Below are 26,573 nucleotides of genomic sequence, written 5' to 3' on the forward strand. Positions count from 1 at the left end.
CTCAGGCCCTGAGTTCAAGCTCCATGACTGACCAAAACAAACAAAAAGCCCTAGGCTGGTGATTTAGCTTAATGGGCAGAGCTCTTGCCGAGCATGTCCAAGATCCAAAAGAAAAGAAACCACTCCTCCACGTCCCTTTATCTGGTCAGGTCCAGCAAGAAAACTTTGAGACGAAGAAAAGCTGGGGTGAAAACCTAGGAGTAGAGGAGAACAGTACAACTGAGGCAACATTTCCCTGTTCTAGAACATTCTCAGAGCAAAAGCACCTGTAGTTCTGGATGCAGGTACTGGATTTCCAGTGTGGAAGTTCAGTGTGCCTCCTGAGGTACACCCAGGTTGAGTGTGCATGAGACACATATGTACACACAGATCTGTATGTGTGTGAATCAGCAAGGGCCTTTCTGCAAGCATCCAGAGTCCGGTCACTCCTGGGATACGCTGAAGGAAACCTTCGAAAGGAAAATACTAATGGTGGCTGCCAGTTCTTTGTCACATGCTTTAGATGCTTAATCCTAACCTCCCCCCTCTCCCCAGTGTAGTGAATCTCCCTTGTACAGAGGGGAGGTAAAGGCAAAGAGGAGGAGTGAACTACCCAAAGTCCACAACGATCAAGAGTTTTCCCACGCTGTTCCACGGGGCTGGCTGAGGATGGACTACAACTTCCTTGTCTTTATTTTATTTCCAGTCCTGGGGCTTGAACTCTGTGGCTGGGCACTGTCCCTGAACTTGTTTTGCTGAAGGCTAGCACTCTACCACTTGAGCCACAGCGCCACTTCTGGCTTTTTCCAAGTAGTTTATTGGAGATAAAAATCTTACAGACCTTCCTGCCCCGGCTGGCTTCAACCTGCAATCCTCAGCTCTCAGCCTCCTGAGGCTTGTCATTTTTTTTATTACTATGTACTTTATTATTATAATAAAGGTGATGCACAGAGGGATTATAATTACATGAGTCAGGTAATGAGTACATTGCCTTTCATACAGGGTCTTCCCTTGTCATTTTTTAAAAATAATTCAGTCTTCAACTATTAAAAGGTGAGTGTGTGTGTGTGTGTGTGTGTGTGTGTGTGTGTGTACATGCATGCCAACACCAGGGCTTGAACTCAGGTCCTCGTGTTCCTGTTTAGCTTTCTTGCTGGACCTTTCTTTCCCTTCTTTTTTTTTTTTTTTTTTTTTTTTGGCCAGTCCTGGGGCTTGGACTCAGGGCCTGAGCACTGTCCCTGGCTTCTTTTTGCTCAAAGCTAGCACTCTGCCACTTGAGCCACAGCGCCACTTCTGGCCTTTTCTATATATGTGGTGCTGGGGAATCAAACCCAGGGCTTCATGTATACGTATACGAGGCAAGCACTCTTGCCACTAGGCCATATTCCCAGCCCCTTTCTTCCCTTCTTAAATCTCAGCCTCCTGAGTAGCTAAGAGTACAGGCATGAGTTTATAGCTTATTAAACTTTTATTGGGGATGAGGTGTGGCACAGTGATAGGGCGCTGAGATTGCTTCTCCAGCACCACAAAAGAAGAAGAAGAAAAAAGCTTTTATTAACAAGGAGCTGCATACATGCCTTGTAGGAAATTAAAACATATGTTACAAATGGGAAGATAAAATAGCACCTTCCTGCCACTCAGAAATGACTGCTAACACCTTCCCAAAGATGCTCCATTTTACCTATGTTTATTATGTTTTTCAAGGCAAATCCAACTGCAGTGCATATTGAATGGTGTTCACACTGATTCTGTTTGCAGGGAGCCCTCCTATTTTGGTCAGTTGTCTTCCCAGCTAACGCCCGGACCTCATGCAACCTTTGTCATTTTAAAGTAGGGCAGGTGGGGCAAACAGACCATCTGCATGAGAAGGGAAAGTGCACTGAGGATGAGGCCCTAACTCGCTCTTTTTCCTACTCTCCTCAGTCCTGAGCCCCTGGGAGCTGGGAGAGGGGGGCCTGGGAAGTAGAGCATGGGCCCCTTGGGCCCCCACCCCACCCCCTTGGGGCTGCATTCAAGATGTCCAGGTGTCTGTGCACCTGTGTGCCTTCCTTCCTGTCCGGAGCAGAGTGCCCACCCGACTCCTGAGGGGACTTCACCGTCCCGGGCTCTGGCTGTGCTCTAAAGGGGAGGAGAGATGGGGACACCAGAGGCTCAGGGGCCCTCGCAGAGAACATCCCAGGCGCCAAGGCCCGGGAGCCCATGGTAAGGTGTGGGTCCAGGAGAGGTTGAGTTCTTTTCTGCCTGCCTGGGTCCTCTCTGCTTAATAGGTTTTCCATAGAATTAAAAGTGTGTGTGTGTGTGTTGTGTGTGTGTGTGTGTGATGTGTGCCAGGCGCTGGTGGCTCACATCTGTAATCCTAACTACTCTAGAGGCTGAGATCTAAGGGTCAAGGTTCAAAGCCAGCCCAGGCAGGAAAGTCCCTCAGACTCTTATCTCCAATAAACTACTCAGAAAAAGCCAGCGGTGGGGCTGTGGCTCAAGCGGTAGAGCACTAGTCTTGAATACCAAGAGTTTCCAGGCCCTGAGTTCAAGTCCCAGAACTGGCAAAAAAAAAAAGAAAAAAACTGTGTTTTTCTACTAGATTGTAAGTCATCAAAAGGCAAAATCACAACAAATTTTGTTTAAAAGACCTTAACTACTTTTTTTTTTTCTTAAATATTGTGTTGGGATCAAACCCAAGGCCTTCCCACATCCGAGACAAGCACCAGACTACTGCGCCGCGGCCCCAGCCCTCCGCGAGCTTTTCTCTAGGATTCTCTAATGGAGCAGCTCTCGTTCTCTAAGATAACAGGGAGTGTTGTGATCACTGTGGAGAAGATCCCGCAGCAAGTAGACTGATCATTTCCTGGTCACTCGCCACCCTAAGGCAGAAGACAGGAGGGGCTTCCTCGCCCTGTCCGGGGCCCTGGCTGGCACTTACTGACCAGTGTAGGAACTTGACTTTTATCCCATCTCCGGAATTCTTGCAAAGTCTAAAACATACAGTTCTGATTTGCTGGTGTGGACTTTTTTTTGCATGGGACTCTTTCCTTGGATTGCTCACTCTGACCTCGTGCTACCTGCAAGCTCAGTCCAGACACATGGCTTATGCAATGGCGTCTGTGTTGGTTTGTTTAGGAGTGTGTGTTTGTGAAAACATCTATGAGCAAACAACTGTACTGATGTGTCTGTGTCTGGCTGTGTGTGTCTGGCTGTATATTTGTGTGGGGGTGTATGTGTGTGTGTGGGGTGTGTGTGTGTGTGTGTGTGTGTGTGTGTGTGTAAGAGGGGGGAGGCAGGGGCTGGGAATATGGCTTAGTGGTAGAGTGCTTGCCTCCCACACATGAAGGCCTGGGTTCGATTCCTCAGTACCACATATATAGAAAAAGCCAGAAGTGGTGCTGTGGCTCAAGTGGCAGAGTGCTAACCTTGAGCAAAAAGAAGCCAGGGACAGTGCTCAGGCCCTGAGTTCAAGCCCCAGGACTGGTAAAAAAAAAAAAAAAAGAGAGACAGACAGAGAGAGACAGACACACAGAGAGAGAGAGATTGCCATGGGAATATTTGCATTTATAAAAGGTTTTGTAGGATTTTGGCGGGTTGAGGTTTGGGCTCAGAGTTTTATTTGCTCATGACTCTACCCCTTGAGCCACAGCACCACTTCTGGCTTTTTGGAGATAAGAGTCTCATGGACTTTTCCTGCCCAGGCTCACTTTGAACCATGATCCTAAAATCCCAGCCTCCTGAGCCCCTAGGATTACAGTCCTGAGCCACCAGCTCCCTGGGTGAGTTTCCCCCACCCCACCCCCACCCCCCAGTCCTGGGGCTTGGACTCAGGGCCTGAGCACGGCCTCACTCCGCTTTTGTAGGACTCTGCTTTTTTGGTTGGGCTTGTGGATATGTGCTGTTCTGTCTTCTGTCTTCCTGTGTGTGGACACTTTACTTTCCTCGGGGTATTATTGTTCTATTTAGTACTGCTCTATTTAGTGCTGTTTAGTACCTGCCTCCTTTCCAAGCACCAGTGGTGCTTCCCACACAACCAAATTGATGACACCTTTGTTTAAGCCTAAAACCTCGTTTTCTTCCCAATTTGCTCCTCACCTAATTGCTAATCACCCTGGATGCTCCTAGGGCAGACTCTAGGCAGGAGGTTCAGGAAGAGCCCTGCTGGGGGTGTCCACAGGGAAACGTGTGTGTGTGTGTGTGTGTGTGTGTGTGTGTGTGTGTGTGTGTGCCTGGAACATCAGGCTGAGCACCACGAGAGGGAAAATTGTAACAGAGAGAGGAAAATAAAGACTTTCTTCCTTACATTTTTCTTTTCAGTTTGTGTCTCTTTGAAACAACACAGGATAGAAATAACCTAAAGCAAGATTTTGTTTTTTGTTTTTTGCCAGTCCTGTGGCTTGAACTCAGGGCCTGAGCACTGTCCCTGGCTTCTTTTTGCTCAAGGCTAGCACTCTCTCACTTGAGCCACAACGCCACTTCTGGCCTTTTCTATATATGTGGTGCTGAGGAATCAAACCCAGGGCTTCGTGTATAGGAGGCAAGTGCTCTTGCCACTAGGCCATATTCCCAGCACCCTGGCAAGATATTTTTTAAAAGGGAAAAATCTCATGATCAATTTGTGGTGTGTGTGTGTGTGTGTGTGTGTGTGTGTGTGTGTGTGTGTATGTGTGTGCGCATGCCAGTCCAGGGGCTAGAACTCGAGGTCTGGGTGCTGTCCTTGAGTTCCACTTCAGCTCTTTTTGGTGGTTAATTGGCAGTAAGTCTCAGGAACTTTCCTACCCAGGCTGGTTTTGAACTACATTCCTCAGATCTCAGCCTCCTGAGTAGCTAGGATTACCAGTGTGAGCCACTAGCACCTGGACTTGATCTAGGTTTGTGAATGGCTCTTGGGATTCCCCAGGACCCCCTTCCCAGACACTGTGTGGTCTGCTAGGAGCCCACCAAGGTCCCCCTCCCCCACCCCCCACCCCCTCCCATGACCACCCACCTCCAGCCTTGTGCTTTCCCAGGATTCACATGGTAATGAAGGCATCCATCTTCCCCCTGACACACTGTAGGCCCTTCGGACCCTCCCGCCACACAATGGGTACCAGGGCCCCCGGCCCACCACCTGTTGGATTTTCCCAGGGAAGGGAGAGAGAAGGAGAGAGGCACTAGCCCCCAGCCTTACTTGGTCCCGGTCCTAGGGTCTGCCTGCCTGCCCACCGCAGCCCCATCCTCAGCACCTTCAAACTGAAGGTGACACTGAGACCCCAGTTAGTGGCAGGGAGAGAAGGAGAAATGGCGGCGGGGGGGGGGGGGGTCCATGGGTCACACTAGCACAGAGCGGGGGGGTGGGGAGTCAGGATCTCTGGGGGCTGTGTTGTGGCTTAGGGCACCTGCCCTCTGCCTGCACCCCACCAACCCCTTCCTGAAGGCATGCTGGCTCTTTTGCTTTCTTTTCTTTCTTTTTTTTTTTTTTTTTTGGCTGGTCCTGGGGCTGGAACTCAGGGCCTGGGTACTGTCCCTGAACTTCTTTTGCTCAAGGCTAGCACTCTATACCACTTGAACCACAATGCCACTTCTGGCTTTTTCTGAGGTACTGAGGAATTGAACCCAGGGCTTCATGCATGCGGGGCAAGCAGTCTACCTCTAAGCCACGGTTCCAGCATGTGGGGCTCTTGTTTGTAGCTGAGTATTGGGGTCAGCTGTCCCCTCACCCAACAGAGTCAGGATTCAAAAGACTCACCTCAGAGGTCATCAACCACACTTATCACATTAGCTATCACAATTATTATCAATGATAGTGATCCCGGAAAAAGCCACATAAAAATTCCTAAAGAAGCTAAGAAAGGCCAGAAATCTGAATGTTACCCAGCTCTACAGCAACTTGCTGGGGTCTCTGAGCCCTTATTTATTTATTTTTAATGATTTGTTGTTGCTGTTGGTAGTGGTGGTGGTTGGGCTTGAACTCAGGACCTGGGCACTGTCCCTGAGCTGTTTTGCTGAAGGCTAGCACACTCTACCACTTTGAGCCACAGCTCCACTTATAGATTTCTGGTGGTTAATTGGGGATGAGTCTCACAGATTTCCCTGCCCGGTCTGGCTTTGAACCCTAATCCTCAAATCTCCTCCTCCTCAGTAGCTAGGATTACAGCTGCACCCACCAAGCGCCTGGCTTTCTTTGTTGTTGTTTTAAGACAAGCCTCACTTGGTCTTACCATGGCTGGTCTCTTACTCCTGGGCTCAAAGTATCCTCCAGCTCCTAAGTAGTTGGGAGCTGCCACTACCCCACCCAGTCCTTCTGCCTTTTCCAGTGGCTCAGTGTCCCTCCTGTGGCTTGTAGAGTAGTTCCTCAACCAATGCTCTGGTGGCCCACTTGTGGGCTTTTCCCAATTGCTACCTTACTTCTTGTCCTCAGGATGGAGCCCTGATGCTACCCCCTGATTTCCCAGGGACACCAGGAATTTCACAGTTAAGCTTTTCTCCTTTCAGTGAACAAGGAGCTCACTTGTTTTGTTTTGTTTTGTTTTTTAGCCAGTCCTAGGCCGTGAACTCAGGGCCTGAGCACTGTCCCTGGCTTCTTTTTTTTGCTCAAGGCTAGCACTCTGCCACTTGAGCCACAGCACCACTTCTGGCCATTTTCTGTATATGTGGTGCTGAGGAATCGAACCAGGGCCTCATGTATACGAGGCAAGCACTCTTGCCACTAGGCCATATCCCCAGCCCGGAGCTCACTTGTGATTGGCTGTTGTTATGAAGGCAGTTCTGGGGAGCATTTTGAACAACCCTTAGCTCCCAACAGTGTGTTAGAAGCTGTCCACCCCTTTCCAAAGATATACCTCAGGTTCACCCAACTTTGAAACCTGCCCAGGAATCCCAAGAAATTCCATCTAATCTAATTGCAGTCATTGGAGAAAGGCAGCGGCGGAGAGATTAGCACTGGGCCTCACACACAGAGTAACTTTTGTGGTGCCCTCAGAATGGTTGAGATTCAGCACCCTACAACCCTCCCTTGACTCCTGTCTTAGCCAAAAGCAAAGTCCTCAATGTGGAGCTGCATAAGGTTCAATGAAGCTCTGCTCTACTCCTTAAGATCTCCCTGACCTATTCCTTAGATCCTGCCTCCCTTGATCACTCAACTAAAGCCACATTGGCCTCTCAGATATCCTCGGCAGGCACATCTCTGCCTCAGAACCTTTGCGCTGGTTGTAACTTACTCTTTTTTTATTAGTCATGGAGCTTGAATACAGAGCCTGGGCACTGTCCCAAAGCTTTGTTGTTGTTGTTGTTGTTCAAGTGTAGCACTCTACTACGTTGAGCTGCAGCACCACTTCCACTTTCCAATAGTCAGTTGGAGATAAGTCTCATGGACCTTCCTGCCCAAGCTGGCTTAGAACTGAGATCCTCAGATCTTAGCCTCTTGAGTAGCTAGGATTATAGGTGTAAGTCACTGGCGCCCAGTAATGGTTGTGACTTCTGTCTGGAATTTTGTTTTCTTCCAACGCTGGGGAAGGGGAGGAACGAGCTAAGTTCTTCATTGAACTGGCTTCTCAATGAGGCCACCGTCACCTGATCTCCCTCAAGCCCTCCATTAAGGATTACAGCTCAGCTAGGTGTGGTGGTCCACACAGTAATCACAGCATTAGTAGGCAGGTCATGAGTTCTCACATTGCATTTACTCTAAGGTATGCAGTATTAGGAAAATGGAGGAGAAAGGAATAGGTTGGCCTGGGTTCTCAACAGGGTAGGGCTGTTTATTGAAGAGCAGTGAGGGGCACAGACCTTCCCACAGATATGGAGGTTATGCAAGGAGATGGGATTGGAGTTGGGCTTTTATGGGGTCTTGAGCAAGAAGGCAGAGAGGCTAACAACAAAGCATTAGTTCTAGGGTGGTGGGGGCTTTTGGTTGGGTGCACAATGGGATGTGTGCAGTCAGACTTAAGTGGATTGCCCTGCCTGCGTCAAGCAGTCTGCACATATCTGGTGGCTCGCCTGACATTTCTGTGTGTACCTGGGAAGATAGGGTGGGAGTCAATCCTTCTAGTCCGTCTTTGGAGACTTAAAACCACTGGGCCAAGAAGAAAGAGGCAAGTCCCTCATGCAGAATAAAAGCTACACAGGACAGACACTTGGGTTGGTTCTGTTAGGTCTAACAGTTCAACATGGACCCGGAACATGGACACCAGATCCTCCACAAACAAGTATCGGTTATAAAGTACTTAATAAAGTACATTAGCTAAGTGAGTGTGGTGTCTAGTGACCCACAGGAGTGTCTAGCACTAGACTTTTTTTTTTTGGCCAGTACTAGGTCATGAACTCAGGGCCTGAGCACTGTCCCTGGCTTCTTTTTGCTCAAGGCTAGCACTCTGCCACTTGAGCCACAGCGCCACTTCTGGCCATTTTCTGTATATGTGGTGCTGAGGAATCGAACCCGGGGCCTCATGTGTAGGAGGCAAGCACTCTTGCCACTAGGCCATATTCCCAGTCCTAGACTTTTTTTTTTTTTTGTCAGTCCTGAGACTTGAACTCTCCAACACCAGACTTTATTGCAGCTTTGTGCTTGGTGGGTCCGGTGCAATGGTGGTGATGGATTGATGGTGTAGGTGATTGACAAGGTGATGATCACTAGTGGTGGTGATGATAGCGATGGTGGTAGTGGTGATGGTGGTGCTTGACTGGTGGTTTGATGGTGGAGGTGATAATGGTGGTGACTGGTGGTTTGATGGTGGAGGTGATAATGGTGGTGACTGGTGGTTTGATGGTGGTGGTGGTGGTGGTGGTGATAATGGTGGTGACTGGGGGGGGGGGCGGGGAAGGCCCCTGTGGCCACCTTGGGGTCGGGTCCACAGGCAGCACTCACACAGGAATACATACAGCACGGTAGGGAAGGCCCGGACAGCCGCATTCCTGCCAGGGCCACCGAGCCCTTCCCACTTCCCGGCAGGTGAGCACAGCGTTGTCTGGTGGCCTGGGGCTTGCTTGGGTAGGCTGGCGGAGACGCGGCCTCCTCCCACCCGGGGCGGAGGGTGGCCCGGCCGGCCGCGCGGGCTGCACCTCGCCGCTGGAGGCCCGGGCGCCGCAGGGGGAGGACACAGGAAACGAGCCTGGTTTTCCCAGGCCCCACCCCCCACTCCCGGAACATCTGGCCGCGAACATCTGCCCTTCGCCTTTGTCCCCAGGCCCCAGGCCGCCTCGCACCCATCTGCCGCGCCCCGGCGCCGCCCCATCTGTGCCCGGCTCCCGGGGGCGGTCCCAGCGGCCGTTCCCACGGGCCGCGGCGGGAAACCCGGGAAGCCCGCGCCCATCTGCCGCGGGCCCGGGGATGCCCTGAGTGCCCCAAAATAAATCAGGGGTGCAGACCGAAGTTCCGGCCCAGACCTGCGCTCAGCGGACCCACAGCTTCCATCTCCAAACCTGCGACCCTTTCCCTGCTTGCTGCCGTATTTTTGTGGGTGCCCTCCTGTGTGTTTGTGCTGCTGAGGATTGAGGATTTGAACCCAGGACCCGGCCATGCACATGCTAGGCCAGCAGTAGACACTGAGTTACATCTTAACCATAGATATGGTGCAGGCCCTGAGACTTGAACTCAGGGCCTGGGCCTTTCGCTTTTTTTGCTCAAGACTGGTGATCTACCACTTGAGTCACAGCTCCATTTCCAGCTTTTCGTTGACTAGTTGGAGCTAAGCGTCTCAAGGACTTGCCTACCCCGGTTAGCTTCGAACTGCAAACCTCAGATCTCAGCCTCCTAAGCAGCTAAGATTGCCGGTATGGGTATGAGCTATTCCTAAAATTTTTATTTTGAGCCTTGCTAAATTGTCCAAGCTGTCCCAGAACTTCACTCCCTACAGGGGTTACAAGTTCATGCCAGCATGATTCCTTGTCTAACTCCTGATTTTGTGTCATGTAAAAATTAGAGATGTGCAATGACTGGTAATACAACTAAAGGTGGATTCCACCGCCCAGAGCTAAGGTCCATGGGGGGAGGGGCTGCGCTGATCATGAACAAAAGCCCCGCCCCCTTTCTCAAACTGCCCCTCCCCCTTCCCTTTCAATTAGTATTCCCCTCCCCCCCCACACTCCCTTCCAGGCCATGTTTCTTTATGCCATCACAACACAGAAATGAACTAGCATGGTTTGTGAAGTTTGTTTGCCCTCATTTGTACTTTTCTAAAAGTTGCTCTGCATTTTCCCTAAGTGGGAGAGCTGTGAATGTATCAAGCCGAACACATAACACATACCACTGTTCCCTTACTGGTGCACAGCCACTAACTTCTCTGTTCTGTGATCAGACAAGGATGGCTATAAACGCGACGTGTGTTCCGGCTCTCACCTGCTTAGGTCCTGTGCGCAGGACCCGCTCCAGGCTGCATCCGTTGGAGTGAAGTGACAGTCATAAGAGAGTTTGAATGGTCACTTCTCCCCCCACCTCCACCCCCACGCCATCTGAGACTCTTCTCCAGTACCCGACTCTCCCACTCCTTGGCTAGCACTCTACCAAAGGAGCTGTACCTCCAACCCCTGAATAGTCACTTCTAGTGGCATTCACCACACAGAGTTCCCAAGTGACCATATCAGTTCACACACCCACCAGCAACAGATGAGCCAATAGCCTTTTCCTTTTCCCACGTCCTCATCTACATTTTCCATTATTTGACTTGCATGTGACATGCAGTTATCTCCTGCAGACTACCAAGATGTGTACATGGCGGGGGGAGGGTAGCTTCAGGCCCCAGCCGGGCTGTGGCCTCCTCCAGCAGGAAGACACTTTTGGCTCCCTTTAGTGAATGGCAGTCCCTTCTGGGCCAGCCTCCTGTAGCACCTTGGGCTTCAGCATCACAGCCCTGGGAACTGGGAAGGGGTGATGATATCATCGCAGCCAGCCTCTCTTGCCTCACGGCAAGATCCCCTGGCAGCCACATTTGCAGGGTGATGATCAGGCTCTGGAGCTTGAGGCTCTTTCTATAAATAGTACTGGGGGGGCTGGGAATATGGCCCAGGGGTAGAGTGCTTGCCTCCCATACATGATACCCTGGGTTTGATTCCTCAGCACCACATATATAGAAAAGGCCAGAAGTGGCACTGTGGCTCAAGTGGGAGAGTGCTAGCCTTGAGCAAATTGAAGCTAGGGACAGTGCTCAGGCCCTGAGTTCAAGCCCCAGGACTGGGTAAAACAAAACAAAACAACATAACAGTACTCTGGTCAGGAGCCAATGGTTCACACCTGTAATCCTAGCTACTCAGGAGGCTGAGATCTTCAAAGCCAGACTGGGCAGTTAAATCTGAGAGATCTTATCTCCAATCACCTTAAAAGCTGGCAATGAAGGTGTGACTTAAGTGGTAGAGTGCCACCCTGAACTAAAAAAGTGAAGGGACAGTGCCCAGGCACTGAGTTCAAATCCAAGTACCAACACACACAGGAAAAGTATTCTGCAAAGGGCTTCCTTAGGAACAGTAAGGTGTTCCTCTTTATAATCCCACAAAGAACCCCTGTGGGCTGGCAGGCTTGTCCCTGGCATGCGGATACCGGAAGCAGCCACCTGGCTGGCAGTATCTATGCCCACTTGGTTATCCCCCCCTGCCCAAACTAACAGGGTCTCTCAAAGCAGGAACCGGGCTCTTTTTCTGCCCTCTGTGCCTAGTAGGGACTCCGTGTGCACTGCTGCTTTGCAGAATGAATAGTGAGCACTGAGCTGGCTCTATAGTTCTGTAACTGAGTGGTGAACATAGCCACTTATTTAACAGGAGAGGCCTCTGAATACCGGTAAGTAGTGACATCACAACGCTGACCTTGCCAGGAGCTGTGTGATGATTCCCATGTGACCTCACTTCACCCCCTCTCAGTGGGGGTTCTGCCATCTGTGCCAAGGGACACACAGGAAATGAAGCGACTCCATACCGCAGCTTGTAAATCCTGGAGTAGAATTTGAACCCAAGGCTCTGAGAGACACAATCCTCTCTGTTGTTTCTTGAGGAAAAAGGAGCTCTTTCTTCCATCCTTTCTGGATGTCTCTTTGTTCTTAAAAGAGAAGCAAGGAAAGGGATCATGGTGAGTCACCTCCTGTCCGCTGTTTCTGTGGCCTGAGGTGAGGGTGAGGAAGGTGTACCACCCTCCAATGAGTACTTGACTGGATACTCAGGGCTGAGCAGGGAGGGTAGAGGTTGCCCTGAGAACTGGGAGAAGTCCTGAGAGACTGAACCTCAACTGCTCCCTGGGTTCCAGCCCGGGGCACTGTGGGTGGGTGGGGCAGCCAGGTGTACATGAGGCAGGTGAGTCAAAGGAGGACAGGAGAAGGAGGGGTTTGCTTCCACACTGTGACCTTAGTCGCTTTCTGTTCATCCCCACTGGGCATATGGCGAAGTCAGTGAGACCCCCCCCACACACACACAATTGTCCTGTCCTGTCTTCTGGGTCCCTTCTCAGTGGTCCAGAAATGGCCGTGCAGCTCTGGACAGAGGACTCTGCTGGGTTTTGCCTAGGGAGCAGCTGGCCAGCCTTGGGGCACTCCCTCCTGGTGGCATCAGTCTGTGGCTGCCAGGGTCAGCCCAGCCCCCACACCTCCGCCCTGGGCAGGGCCCAGGCCTGCGTGTGTGGGTGTGGGACTCTGAGGTCTGGGTAGGATGATCATGTGTCTTGTAGGGTTTCTGGCATGTCTGTGTGTGTTGAGGGGAAGTGAACTGTGCACTGTCTACAACTACAAGGTATGGGGTGGGAAGTAGGAGGGGGCTTTGTCCGTTTTGAGGTTTTGGCTTTTTTTTTTTTTTTGTCAATCATGGAACTTGAACTCAGAGCCTGAGCACTATCCCTGATCTTCTTTTTGCTCAAGGCTAGCCCTCTACCACTTGAGCCACAGTGCCACTTCCAGCCTTTTCAGCTTATGTGGTACCAAGGAATCAAACCCAGGGTTTCATGCATGCTAGGCAAGCACTCTACCACTAGGCCCCATTCCCACCCCACCCCCTTTTTTTGGCTGATCATGTAGCTTGAAACTTCTCTCCTGCCAGAATACTAGGGATACTCCCAGAAAAATGGAGAAAAATAGAGGGGAATTCTGCCTGTCCTGACTCTTAAGCCCTTCATGAGTCACAAGGCACCATATATGTTAGGTTTATTAAGGTAGGTAGCCGGTAAAGGAGAACGCCCTGCGGTATTCAAGCAGGAGAGAAAAGTTTATTACCAAACTGCTGGCCTGTGGCGGAGGTGGTGCATGGCGGGAGAGAAGGGTGAGAAGGGGTGACCCCCACTGGGCCCTGCCTTATCTAGGGTAGGGGCAGGAGGGTGTGGCCAGGTGGATTAGGATGTGACTTCAGAGAAGGGGGAGGTAACTGTCTCCAGGTCTGCTGGTTACCCACGTAACTAGGTGGGGGCATCAGGGGCATCTGCATGGAGCCCTCTGGGGACCAACCTTACATCCCCGAACTCTTCAACTCAAGGCTAGTGCTCTACCACTTGAACCACAGTGCCACTTCCAGTTTTCTGCTGGTTACTTGGAGATAAGAGTCTCCTGGACTTTCCTGCCCTGGCTGGCTTTGAACTGTGAGCCTCAGATCTCAGCCTCCTGAGTAGCTAGGATTACAGGTGTGAGCCACCAGCGCCTGGCTTTGTGTTTTTGTTTTTAACTCCTTCAGATCTAATGATGTTTTTCATTTCTCTTATTGTTTTGAGGCAGGATCTTACTGGAGTAGTCTAGGCAGGCCCTCCATCCTTCTACTCCAGCCTCCATCATTCCTGGATTACAGTTATATGACACTGTGTCCAGACATCATACAGTCTTTGGATTGGTGCCATTGGGCTGGCTCTGTGCTGTGTGTTGGTTGTTTCCTCTAAAGCTCTGGGCACTTGTGTCAGCATCTTTGATGGTACTAAGGTTTGAACCAAGGGCCTTGAGCTAGAGAGGTGGACTTGACTGCTGAGCCATGCCTCCAACCCATGTTTCAACATCTGGGTGAGGCTGGTAATTTTGTTTCTCTTTTATTTGTCAATGCGGGGCCTTGAACTCAGGACCTGGGCACTATTTCTGAGCTCATTTTGCTCAAGGGAAGTGCTCTAACACTTGAGCCACAGTGCCACTACCATCTCTTTCTGTGATTTAATTGCGGATAAGAGTCTCATAGACTTTCCTGCCCAGTCTGGCTTCAAACCATGATCCTCACATCTCAGCCTCCTGAGGAGCTAGGGTTACAGGAGTGAGCCACCGGCATCTGGCTCTGTTTTTATTCCTTTATAGAACTCAGGGCAAGCTGCAGCCCTGAGTACTGGCTGGTGTTTTGGTGTGAGGAACAAGGTGCAAGCGGAAGTGTGGGTGGTGATGGTGCATTTGGCGTGTTGCGATGCCGGGGGGACACATGAACTATGTTTTGTCTGGTTGTGGAGATGGTAATATGTCCGTTAGCTATTTGCATGTGTTGCCTTCTTGATCTATTTGTGTGTGTGTGTGCGTGTGTGCGTGTTGATTGTACAGATTCAGTGTTTGGTATATTGGGTGTGCTCATTCTGGCTAGTGGTTGTGTGTCTCAGTGTGTCGCTGTCACACTGGCTGTTGTGCATTGTGCTTGCGCTGGCTGGGTCAGCTGTGCCCTGCATAGCTTGAGTTGGCGTGTGTGTGTGTGTGTGTGTGTGTGTGTGTGTGTGTGTGTGTGTGTGTGATCCCTGCAGGTTTGGCCTGTGCTGATAAAACCTAAGACTGGGCTCTCTAGCTTTGATTCCTCTGCTTGACTGCGGGAGAGCCCAGGGCAGCTGTGGCAGGGGACTCCAGGAAGGGCCCAGGCTGCTAGGCTCCAACCCCCCACCCATTGTTCTAGGGCTTGGAGAGCAGAAGGTGGGCCTGGCCCTGGGCTCCTGAACTGCTGGAAACCCAGCACTGAACCCTCAGGATAAAGGCTGGCTATATGCCCATTCTGCAGATGGGAAAACTGATGTCCAGAGAAAGAAAGAGACCTTAAGTTCTTAAAGCCTGCTCAAGGCAGAAGCCAAAACTTCCATATCTTTCCCTCCACAGCCTCCTCCTTATGGACTTATGAGATGGAAAAATGAGGCCCCAGGAAGTATCCAAAACTGTCTTCAGGGTTCCCATTTTTTTTTTTCTTTTTGCCAGTCCTGGGGCTTGAACTCAGGGCCTGAGCACTGTCCCTGACTTCTTTTTGCTCAAGGCTAGCACTCTACCACTTGAGCCACAGTGGCACTTCCGGCTTTTTCTATATATGTGGTGCTGAGGAATCGAACCCAGGGCTTCATGTATATGAGGTAAGTGCTTTACCACTAGGCCATATTCCCAGCCCCTGGGGTTCCCATTTCTGAGTATTTACCATGTGTTCAATAACTCTGGATTGCGCTTGACTTTTTTTTTTTTGGCCAGTCCTGGGGCTTGGACTCAGGGCCTGAGCACTGTCCCTGGCTTCTTCCCGCTCAAGGCTAGCACTCTGCCACTTGAGCCATAGCACCCCCTCTGGCGATTTTCTGTATATGTGGTGCTGGGGAATTGAACCCAGGGCCTCATGTATAGGAGGCAAGCACTCTTGCCACTAGGCCATATCCCCAGCCCCTGCGCTTGACTTTTGTCCCATTTTGTATATGAGGAAACTGAGGGCCTTAGAGGCACAATGCCATTGTTCAACAATTATTACCTTACACAGTTTTCTGTTCCAAGCAGTAGGCTGTGTGACCTTGAACATGTTGCTTGCCTTTTCTGGGCCAAGCCCTAGCTCAGTTCTGATATGGCATCCCTCCCACCCCTTCCCCAGGGCAAGGAGTCCAGCTTTCTCTGAGCTCTCAGCCTGAGAATGGACAACTGCACCCCAAACAAAGATCATCTCAGGTGGTAATTGAATACTTAAGAATGGGGGGGGGGGGTGAAGAGAAAAAAAAGTAGCCTTAGGGGCTTTGAGAAGGCAGAAGGGAGAGAGAGACCTTGGACCTGTGACTTTACAAAGACCTGGCTGATAAGCGCTCCAGGCTCGGGAAGTGCCCAGACACGAGCCCCGAGGCAGCACGGTGGAGTTTAGGGCCCAGAGGGGCGGCAGTTGGAGTGGGGGGCGGGGTCCGGAGCCACCGGCCAAGCACGGGAGATGTTTCCATTGTCTCCTAGAGATGGGCAAGCATGTGGTGTTGGCGGGGAGCAGGGATGGGAGGTGGCCCCGTGGACTCCCGTTCTGGGGGTGGGGGGTGGGGGACAGTCGGAGCCAAAGGTCTCTCCCCCGCAGCTCCAGCATCCCAGCCCAGAGGCGCCGGCCTGGCGGCTGGAAGGCTGTGCTGCGGGCACATCTGGGAAGCAGCTGTGCGCCAGGGCCAGAGCGGGGTCACGTGGCCCTGGGCAGACCCGCCCTGAACCTCCAGGGCCAAGACTCCCCCGGAGGTACCGGGAGGAACTGGCTGGACTTGAACACCCGTGCAGGGGAATGCACGCCGCATCCACGCGCACCGTCCTGAGTTCCAGGTCACCTCCCCGCCCAGGGGGCTGAAGCCAGCTGCTCCACCTGTCCCTGGCTTCTGCTGTAAGGGGATCGGCGGTGATGCCAGCTCCGTGGAGCTGGGGAGCTGGGGGTTCCACCCCCCCACCCCCAGCCCTGAGCTGAGGAGCTCCCAGGCTGTGCTCCCCGCCCTCCCGTACTCACGCCTGACGTGGATTCTTGGAGCCACACCTGACACTGACTGAACACTGAGTCATTTATTTGCCTCGGCCCTGGAGGTCAGAGGCAGCACCTGGAAAGCGAGAAAGAGAGGTACGCTGAGAGAAAGCAGCGTGAACAGGCTTTCCTAGCTGGCATGAAGGAGGCCCAGCTATTTAGAGGCCTGACACAAGCGTGACCTGAGCCTGAGGGTTCGAGGTCAACCTGGGCAACATGGCAAGACTCCGTGTCAAAAAGAGAAGAAAAAAAAAATCCAGGTTGGACGCCAGTGGTTCATGCCTGTAATCTCAGCAATTTAGGAGCTTGAGATCTGAGGACCATGTTTCAAAGCCAGCCTGGGCAGGAATGTCCATGAGATTCTCATCTCCAATTAACCGCCAAAAAAGCCAGACGTGGAGCTCTGGCTCAAGTGGTAGAGTGCTAGCTTTGAGTACCGAAACTCAGGGACAGCATCCAGGCTCTTGAGTTCAAGCCCCAGGACCACTATAGAACAAAAAGGTAGCCTGGTGCTGGTGGCTCACACCTGTTGTTCTAGCTAGTAAGGAGGTTGAGAAATGAGGATGACAATTCAGAGCCAGCTTGGGCTGGAAAGTCTGTGAGACTCAAATCTCCAAGTGATCACCAAAAAGCCCTAGCTTTGAAAAAAAAAAAAAATAAATCCAAGAAACTCAGGGACAGCACCCAGGCCCTGAATTCAAGTCCCAGGACCAGCATTTTAAAAAACGAAAAGAAAAGAGGAAAAGGTACCCCAAACTAAGCACCAGCAGTTCGCACCTGTAATCCTAGCTACTTAGGAGGCTAAGATCTGAGAATCACAGTTTGAAACCAGACTAGGCAAGAAAGTCCATGGGATTTTTATCTCCAATAAACCACCAACAAACCAGACGCGGAGTTTTGGCTCAAGTGGTAGAGTATCTGATTTGTGTGAAAAAAGAAAAGCTCAGGGACAGTGCCCAAGCCCTGAGTTCATGCCCCAGGACTAGCACACACACACACACACACACACACACACACACACTTGCTGATGCCTGTTCTGCCAAGAGGGTTTGAGCAAATGCCTCTGTTCATAGATGAAATCGAGTCATCCAGGGATTCAGATGGTACCAGCTAAGTGAAAAGGTCTTCCCAAAAGACTGTAGTGGGGGGTGGGTGGATTTGGGTGGGGTCGGGGGCACAGGTACATCTGTAATCCCAGCACTCTGGAGACGTATGTGGGAAGATGCAGAGTTCAAGGCCCGCTTGTCCCAAAAACAAAACAACTAGTGAGTGAGATCCCTGGGCAGGGAACATGGGGATTCAGTTCTGCACCTCCCACTTTCCTGGTTAGAGGGCTCTGCTCAGCAATGGAAAGTGGAACTGTAGCTCAAAGTGGTAAAGCGCTATCACTGTGTGAAAAACCTCAGGGACAGTGCCAGGGCCCCGAGTTCAAGCCTCAAGACTGTCAAAAGAAAAAACAAAACAAAACATACTATGGACCCACAGTCAAACTTTCCTGACTCTTCTCAGTAACCCAAGGAAGCAAATACAGCTACCAATGTGTGTGTGTGTGTGTGTGTGTGTGTGTGTGTGTGCAGAAGAGGGAGGCAGTACTAGGGCTTGAACTCTGGGCCAAGGCACTGTCCTTTAGCTCAAGACTGATGCTCTATCACTTGAGTCAGATCTCCATCTCCACGTCTAGCTTTTTGCTTAAATTGCAGATAAAGATCTTGGCCGTTTAAAAAGAAGAGAAGCAAGGTACAAGTGGCTCACTTCTGTAATCCTAGCTACTCAAAAAACTTACAGGGTTGAAGCCAGCCCAGGCAGAAAAGTTCTTGACATTTTAATCTCCAATTAACTGCCAAAAGAAAAAAAAAGCCAGAAGTAGAGCTGTGGCTCAAATGATAGACTAGCACTAGCCCCAGAATTAGCAGGGGGAGAAAAGCCCCGTTTCAAATTCAATTCTCTCACTTCTCAAGGTGGCAATCCCTAGTAGTAATTTAGTGCTTTTTTTCCTTTTTCTTTCTCTCTATCCCTTCCTTCCTTCCTCTCTTTTTGTCGTTAGTGGGGCTTGAAGTCTGGGCCTGGGCACTGTCCCTGAGCTCTTCAACTCAAGGCTGGTACTCTACCACTTGAGCCACAGTGCCACTCTGGTTTTCTGGTGGTTAATTGGAAATGAGTCTTATGGCCTTTCCTGCCTGGGCTGGCTTTGACCTGTGATCCTCCAATCTCAGCCTCCTGAGTAGCTAGGATGACAAGTGTTTGCCAGTGGTGAATGGCTGTTCCTTCCTTCCTTCCATCCTTCCTTCTCTATTTCTCTTGTTCTCTCCCTTCCTCCCTCCCTCCCTTCTTCCCTCCCTCCCTCTCTCCCTCCCTCCCTCCTTCCCTCCCTCCCTTCCTCCCTTCCTCCCTTCCTCCCTTTCTCTCTTTCTTTCTTTCTTTCTTTCTTTCTTTCTTTCTTTCTTTCTTTCTTTCTTTCTTTCTTTCTTTCTTTCTTTCTTTCTTTCTTTCTGTGTGCTGATCCTGGGGCTTGAACTCAGAGCCTGGGCACTGCCCCTGAGCTTTTTTGCTCAAGGCTAGTGCTCTATCACTTAAGCCACAGCAATACTTTCAGCTTTTTGGTGGATCATTGGAGATAAGAGCCTCATAGATTTTCCTACTTGGGCTGGCTTTGAACTGTGATCCTCAGATCTCAGCCTCCGAGGTAGCTAGGATTACAGGCGTGAGCCACTCTGTCTGCCCGCCCTCCCCACTCCACCCCAGCACCTTCTTTCTTTTCAATGCTGGGTGGAACCCGGAGTCTCAGACACATTAAGTAAGTACTCTACCACTGAAGCACACTACTGGCCCAATTTAAAGTCCTTTCAGAGCCACACTTCCCACCTGCTGCCTATGCTACACCTCCAGGATGCTCTGATGCTCATCAGGTTTTATGTAGTGCAGCCATAGATGGGCATGATAGTTCCTTTTGTGAACAGCAAGAAAGCAGACATCCTTGTTCCTGACTGCAGCCAGAATTTCTAGGTCGATGAAGAAACATTTGCTAATGATTTGTATTCCAATTTCCTCTGATTGACCATTGTCCTTCCAGCTCTTTAATTCTTTTGAGTAGCATAATGCTCTCTCCCATCAAGTAAAGGGTTGTCAACCAAAGCCTAAAAGAGTCTGGGAACATACTGGATATCTGGGAAGCCCATCCATTTAGCTGATGATGTGTCTCTCTTTGTGTGTGTGTGTGTGTGTGTGTGTGTGTGTGTGTGTGTGTGTGTGTATGCGTTGATAATAGGGCTTGAACTCAACTCCTTCAATTGTTTTTACTTTTTGGTGCAGTCCTGGGTCTTGAATTCAGGGCCTGAGCACTGTCTCTGAGCATTTTTGCTCAAAGCTAACACTCTACAAATTGAGGCACAGCTCAACTTCTGCCCTTTTTTTTTTTTTTTTTTGGTGGCTAATTGCAGATAAGAGTCTCACAGGCTTTTCTGCCAGGGCTGGCTTTGAACCACAAATCTCAGATCACAGCCTCTTGAGTAGCTGAGATTACCAAGTGTGAGTCATGGGTGTCCAGCTCCTGGAATTCTTGCTCAGGTTTTTGCCTGAAGACAGCTCTCTAGGCTCTCTACCACACTTCCACTTACAGCTATTTGCTGGTTAATTAGAGCTAAGAGTCTCTAAGATTTATCTGCCTGACTTTGAATGGTGATCTTCAGATTTCTGTCTCCTGAATAGCTAGCTATAATTACAAGTGTGAACCTTCTCACTTGCCCTCTCTTTTCCCCCTCTTTGTGGTCAGTGGTGGGGCTTGAACTCAGAACCTGGACACTGTCCCCAAGCTCCTTTGCCCAAGGCTGGCACTCTAAGCCACAATGCCACTTCCCTTTTTGTTTGTTTTTAAAGACAGGGTCTCCCTCAGTAGTACTGACTGGCCTCAAACTTAGCACCATCCACTACAGCCTCCCAGCTGTCTCTTCCTTTTGAAGCCTGTCTAGCTCATCAATTTCCCCGGTTTCCTGATGGGAAGGCTGAGGGCTGGTTTATTGTCTTCTTTCCCCAAAACATCTGTGAGAAAAGGGATGCTTCAGATGGCCATTGATTAACTGCTAGGGGGGCGGTGGAGTTTTTACCTCGGGATCCCTATCTCAGGCCTAGGGCCTCAGACCCTGATCACTGAGATCACATGATCTGATGTCAGTTTCCCTGCTGATGATTCGCCTAGGGTCTTCCTGCCCTAGACAATACTAGGTGCCCTGTAGAAACTAAACTGCCAGTATTATGGCTCTGGCTCTTGGGAGGGTTTTTAAGTCCCATTTTCCTCTTTGGGCAAGAAATCAAATAGCACCTGTGTTCAGAGTTGTGGACAGAACTACAGACTTTAGAGGCAAACTTCTCACAGAAGGGGCGCCAAGACCCACTCTCTGAGCAAGAGAGGGCGGGAGTCTCCCTCGCCTTCCTCCAGCAGGCAGCGCCGGAATGGCCACTCGCCTCGCCTCGCTCGGGCTTCTTTCCCCAGGCGCCGGGGAGAGATGGGGGGTGGGGATGAGAAAACCTCCGCGGCCGCCCAAGCTGTGGGGCTGCGGGGGGGGAGGGGGGCGGAATCCGCAGGTGTGGGGCGGGGAAGTAAGGTGACCCTTGCCCAGCGACCGCGCCCAAGAGGGACGCGTTCCCAGGCCTCCCGTTCGGGGTCTGCAGGTGACCCGCAGAGGAAAAGGCGGCGGGGGGTGGGGGGGCGAAGAACGCGGCAGCCCGGTTTGCGGTCTCCATGGCGACCGCCCGCGCGGCGCCAGCCTGACAGCTCGTCCGGGTTTTATGAATGGGTGACGTCACGGCCCTGGCGTCTAACGGTCTGAGCCGCTTGTTCAGACGCTGACACAGACCAGCCCGGGGAAAAGGGGGGGGGGGGTGTGCAGGCTGGGGGGGGGGGCGGGGGGACTCGATCTCCGCAGCTGCCGCGCCGTGGGAGGGAGACCCTGCTCCGAGGCCTTTGAGGGCGGGGGTGGGGTGGGGAATCCAGCTTTAAAAAGAAAAGCAAAACAGGGAGAAAAAGTAAATTAAAAATCTCTAAGTGATGCCGTTTGGGACTTCGTTTTGCAAGGGCTCTAAATTTACTTCATCATGAGGCTTTTTTTTTTTTTTTAAATATCTAGTTCAGAGACCCTGCATCTTACTGGAAGGCTTTCTCGAATAATCGCTCCCAACTTCAAGGGACCTGGATCCTGGCTCTAGGATTCTAAGCACAGGAGCTGCAGTGTTTCCCTGGTACTTGAGAAAGACGAGCCCCAGGCGTCGAGTATGAGAGAGTACCCGTTTTAAACTTTGGCCCTAATATCTGGAGATCAGTCAGAGAGGTCATCTTCCAAGAGGTCCTGGAAAGCTTGGCTCCTGAGCGAGGCAGGCCACTTCTTCCACCAAGCCTCAGTTTCTCTCATCTGTAAAATGGAAGCTGGAGAGGTCAGAAAGCGAACAAGGGGGAAAAAAAAAATACGGCTGCGATCTTTTCCTTATCGGCCAAATTGCTTTACCCTCCGTGCCTCCCTATTACCATAGAGCCCCAGGCTGCCCTCGCCTCCACGGCCTCCGTGCCCGGTGCCCTCCCGCCCTCTGGGCTCTGCAGACTCGCTGGCACTGGGTGCACTAGTTGGGCAGGAGGCGGGGACCTCGGAGCACGCGAGGCCACGCCCCCGGGCCTCCCATTGGCTGCGTTTGAACGTTCTGAGCCCGCCCTCGGGGAGCAGAGGCGTCATCCTCATAAAAGAGCGGCTGGGGCGCTCGGTTCTCGCATTGAACCGCTGTCTTCGTAGCTCTCCGCTCTCTCTTGGCTCGCGCGTCCGGTCGGCCGCCACCTCCGTCTTCCCAGCTTGTTCTCCCGTTGCACGGTCTCCAGGATCATGAAGGTCGCCAGTGGCAGCGCCGCGTCCGCCGCGGGCCCCAGCTGCGCGCTGAAGGCCGGCAAGACGGCGGGCGGCGCGGGCGAGGTGGTGCGGTGCCTGTCGGAGCAGAGCGTGGCCATCTCGCGGTGCGCGGGGGGCGCCGGGGCGCGCCTGCCCGCCCTGCTGGACGAGCAGCAGGTCAACGTGCTGCTCTACGACATGAACGGCTGCTATTCGCGCCTCAAGGAGCTGGTGCCCACCCTGCCCCAGAACCGCAAAGTGAGCAAAGTCGAGATCCTCCAGCACGTCATCGACTACATCAGGGACCTACAGCTGGAGCTCAACTCCGAATCCGAAGTCGGGAACCCCGGGGGCCGGGGGCTCCCTGTTCGCGCTCCGCTCACTACCCTCAATGGCGAGATCGGTGCCCTGGCGGCTGAGGTAAGTTCCAAGTTGGAGCACTACTGCATTTATCTTACCGCTGGGGAAACTGAGGCCAGAGAAGGAAAAGGGGGATTTTTGTCCCCCATGCCTGTCTTGGGCGATCGGCTCTCTAAAGGTGCCCTCCCCCATTGTGTGTCCTGGTCAAGGGGGGGGGGGGAGTCGCCTGTTCCCCTCTCGTCTCCTCGGACCTGCACGACTCACCTCTTCTCTCTCTTTCGCAGGCGGCGTGTGTTCCGGCGGACGATCGCATCTTGTGTCGCTAAAGCGCTGCTCTCTGGGACAGTTGGACCCCAGCCCTCCAGGAGGCAAGAGGAATATGTGCTCTCCGTCCTCCCTAAACGCTGCGCCCGGAGTCGGGGTGGCCATTGCCCTTGCCGGATTCGGGCCCAGAGCTGGGGAAAACAGACGACGAGGGCAGGCCGAATGCCTCTTCTCACTTACCATCTCTCAGAGACTTGGGGGGGGGGGCATGCCTCTCCCCCTCCGTGTGTTTCTATTTTTTGAAAAGCATTTTGAAAAATGGTCACGTTTGGTGCTTCTCAGATTTCTGAGGAAATTGCTTTGTATTGTATATTACAATGATCATGGACTGAGCATATTGTTTTACAATAGTTCTGTGGGGGGGGTGGCTTTTTTTGTTGTTATTAAACAAATACTTTAGTGGAAAGTTGCTTGACTTACTGAGTTGAGGGCCGAGGGAGGAGTAGGGGTTTGGGGTTGACCTCTGACCCTGTTCACAGCTGGTGCTGGGAGGAGGTGCACTGGAGGGCCACATCTGGACTGTCCATCTTACAGACCTGAAAGAGTGTTTCCGGTGTCTTTAATGTCTATTATTTCCTCACCATCCTTGGCCCATTTCCTTGCTCCCTGGTGTCATAAAATTAAATCCTCAAGACCCCAGGTTCCTCTCAAAGTGATCCCTGGCCATCTGGATCACCTGGGGAGGTTGTTAAATGCAGATGAACCTGCCAAGGCCCCCTCTGGGTTGGGGACTTTTTAAGAGCCGTTTACATGGAACCAGGTCACTGGGACATCTGTCTCCAGAATCAAGGTGGGGGGGAATTGAGGCCCACTGGAGGGGAACTAAAGAGCCCTGTCTTGTTTGAAGCCAGGCTTCTCTCTTAACCCCCTTTACTACTAGGAGCTATCTCCTCCTAGCAAGTCAGGCACCTCCCCTTGGACGCCAGTAGGCTGCCCTGGGGCTCCTGGCTTGTCCAAGTGGGTGATCAAGTTGGCAGGGCCAGACTGCACAGCTGCTGGGCCACCTGCTCTGGCTCTGGACTCTGCCCCCTCACCCTAGCCCAACTCTGCCAGCACAGCTCAAACCACGGTCTCCCTGGGGCTACTGTGTGGGCTCTGAAGAGGAGTGGGCGATTTATGTCCCCAGCTCCTGAGCAGGAAAAAGGTCCTTGGCAGGGGCCTGTCTGCCTGGCCATGTGAGCTTGCACTTAAAAGGAGTGCATAGGTGCCTGGACTTGTTTGTGGGAGTAAATGAAGCCCTCGCCAACATGAGGCTGGGTCCTCTGCATAGGCCTGGGTGTGAGTGAATAAGGACATGCTTGAAGGTGGCTGCTGAGGAATGTGTGTGCTCTGCAGAGAAGTGTGCAGCCTCCTGCACTATAGGTTTGTCTAGATGCATGGTGAGCATCTGCACAGGTCTGGGTTAGTGGGTTTGGGATGGGTGGGTCCACATGGGGTTCCCTGGTGTGCAATTGTTCTGCTGATGACTTGGCATTCCAGGGCCACTCGCTGCAGGTAGGCCAGGGCTGCTGTGTTTGGGCAAACCCTTCCTCAAAACTCAAGTACCAACTTCCTGGACAATTGTTGGGCTTTAAGGACAGTACCCTTAGTGTCCCTGCCAGGTCAACTCCCCTGATATCACACATGGAGAAACAGTGCCGGGAAGGGCAAAGATTATCTCACCCAAGGTAGGACTATTGATACAGTTCCTCAATAAACAGAATGAATAGCACCTACAAGCAGGACCCTGATAGAAACATCCTTTACATAAAGGATGTCACGGATTCAAGTGAGGCTGAAGAGTGGATTCAGATCCAGTTTTACAGCAAGAGACACAGCCCAGCGATGACAAGCTAAATAAATAAAACGTATGGGGCACCAGCATTAGGTCCCTCCCTATTGTCAACCTCTTTGTAGGTAATTCCTTTGCGCCTCCCTCCCTCCCTGGCTGCTGCTTTTGCGCAGCCGACCACAGAAATGTCCAGAATAGATGAAATCCAGCAGAGGCCTTAAGCACGGTGCCTGGCACGCACTGTTGGATGGTTATAAATTACGATTAGTAGTAGCCTGTGTGTCCTTGGAGCGTCCTCGGAGGCACACGTGTGCGCCCCCTCCCTCCCACGTGCGCCCCCTCCCCCGCAGGCCCACCCACGGGGCCGGGGGCGTGTCCCCGCGGCGCGCACTCCTCCACGGCTGGGCGCGCTTCCAGCGGAGGAAGGGGCTGCGGCGGGGGCCCCGGCCGCCTCCCCCGCCAGGCAGCCGCACTCTGGGCTCCACGTTTCCCTCTCTTCCCCTTTGGCCCGAGCCCAGCCCATCTGGAGGCCGGCTCGGCGGCGGCCTGGGAGCGTTTCCATCAGCTGGGCCCGAGGAATGCGGAGCTATTTAACCTGAGCATCCCCAGGTGTACGGAGGCGCCTGGCTGTCTGGGGCCCGCCGTCTTTGGCACGGCCGCGCTAGACAAACAGCGCGCCGCCCCCGCCCTGCCCCTCCGCCCGCAGCTGCAGCCGGGCCTGGGAACGGGCGGGCGCCGGGCGGCTTGCATAAGAGGCTGGAGGGCCTGGCTGTGGAAGGAGGGGGACAGAGGCCGCTGCTGGTGTATGTGTGTGCGTGTCCTTGTGTGTGCAAGTCTCTGTGTGCACACAAAACCCTGCTCCTTTGGAAATCATTAACGCCTTCACCCGCCCCTGGACAGGGCATGGGGGAGGAGCTGGGGTGCAGGGGACAACTGTGAATTCCCCTGGACCCTGAACCCGCAGTCATTTCTGTTTTATTTTGCAAACAAGATCATCAGAGGCTAGGCTCGGTGGTTAGAGAGCTCACCCAGCAAGCACTGAGCTCTATCCCCAGTCTCACCAACAAAAAGGACCAAACACTTGTTCAGAGCATTTATTAGCTGCTAAGAACTACTTTAAGCTCTTTTAACTCATCTGCCCCCATGCTAGAGGCTCAATTCTGCAAACCCAAGCTATTCAGGAGGGTGATAACTGAGGATCAAGGTTGGAAGCCAGCTTGGGCATCAAAGTCCAAAAGACTATCTCCAGTTAACTACCAAGAAGGTAGAAGTGGGGGTGTGACTCAAGTGGTTGCATGCCAGCTTTGACAGAAAAAGCTAAGGGACAGCACCCTGGTCCTGAGTTCAAGCCCTAGGACTGGCCTCTGCACATGTATGCATGCATACATATATCTATTATTAATAGGCTAACGCTACCACCCATCCCCTCCTATCTCTTAGGCAAGCGCTCTCCCTATCACTGTTACATCCCCAAGCTCTTGTTTATAGTTGGTCTTTTTCTTGGTTTTTAAGACAGCGTGTCACTTGTTGCTAATGACTCATGCTTGTAATCCTGGCTATGCAGGAGGCTGAGGTCCGAGGATCATAGTTGAAAGCCAACCTGGGCAAGAAAATCTGTAAGACTTATCACCAAATAATCACATCCTCCCCCCCAAAAAAAAAGCGGGAAGTAGAACTATGGCTCAAGTGGT

General features: G+C 52.1%; 1 protein-coding gene across 1 annotated transcript; it reads left to right on the forward strand.

Annotated features, from left to right (window-relative positions):
• The first annotated feature begins 22,305 nt into the window (after positions 1-22,305).
• Positions 22,306-23,517, forward strand: Id1 (inhibitor of DNA binding 1, HLH protein). Its single transcript, XM_048348961.1, has 2 exons — positions 22,306-22,847; positions 23,072-23,517. Exons 1-2 carry the CDS (start codon positions 22,425-22,427, stop codon positions 23,111-23,113), a joined length of 465 nt encoding a protein of 154 aa, XP_048204918.1. The 5' UTR covers positions 22,306-22,424; the 3' UTR covers positions 23,114-23,517.
• Positions 23,518-26,573: the final 3,056 nt, after the last annotated feature.

The sequence above is a fragment of the Perognathus longimembris genome, chromosome 6 (genome assembly GCF_023159225.1).
Source record: "Perognathus longimembris pacificus isolate PPM17 chromosome 6, ASM2315922v1, whole genome shotgun sequence".
NCBI classification, from domain to species: domain Eukaryota; kingdom Metazoa; phylum Chordata; class Mammalia; order Rodentia; family Heteromyidae; genus Perognathus; species Perognathus longimembris.

What these genes read in the sequence shown, in the direction of transcription:
- Id1 (XM_048348961.1), top strand. Translation starts at nt 22,425, where the DNA reads ATGAAGGTCGCCAGTGGCAGCGCCGCGTCCGCCGCGGGCCCCAGCTGC. An exon ending in TCGGTGCCCTGGCGGCTGAG is followed by an intron (nt 22,848 to 23,071) that starts GTAAGTTCCAAG and finishes TCTCTTTCGCAG; the next exon opens with GCGGCGTGTGTTCCGGCGGA.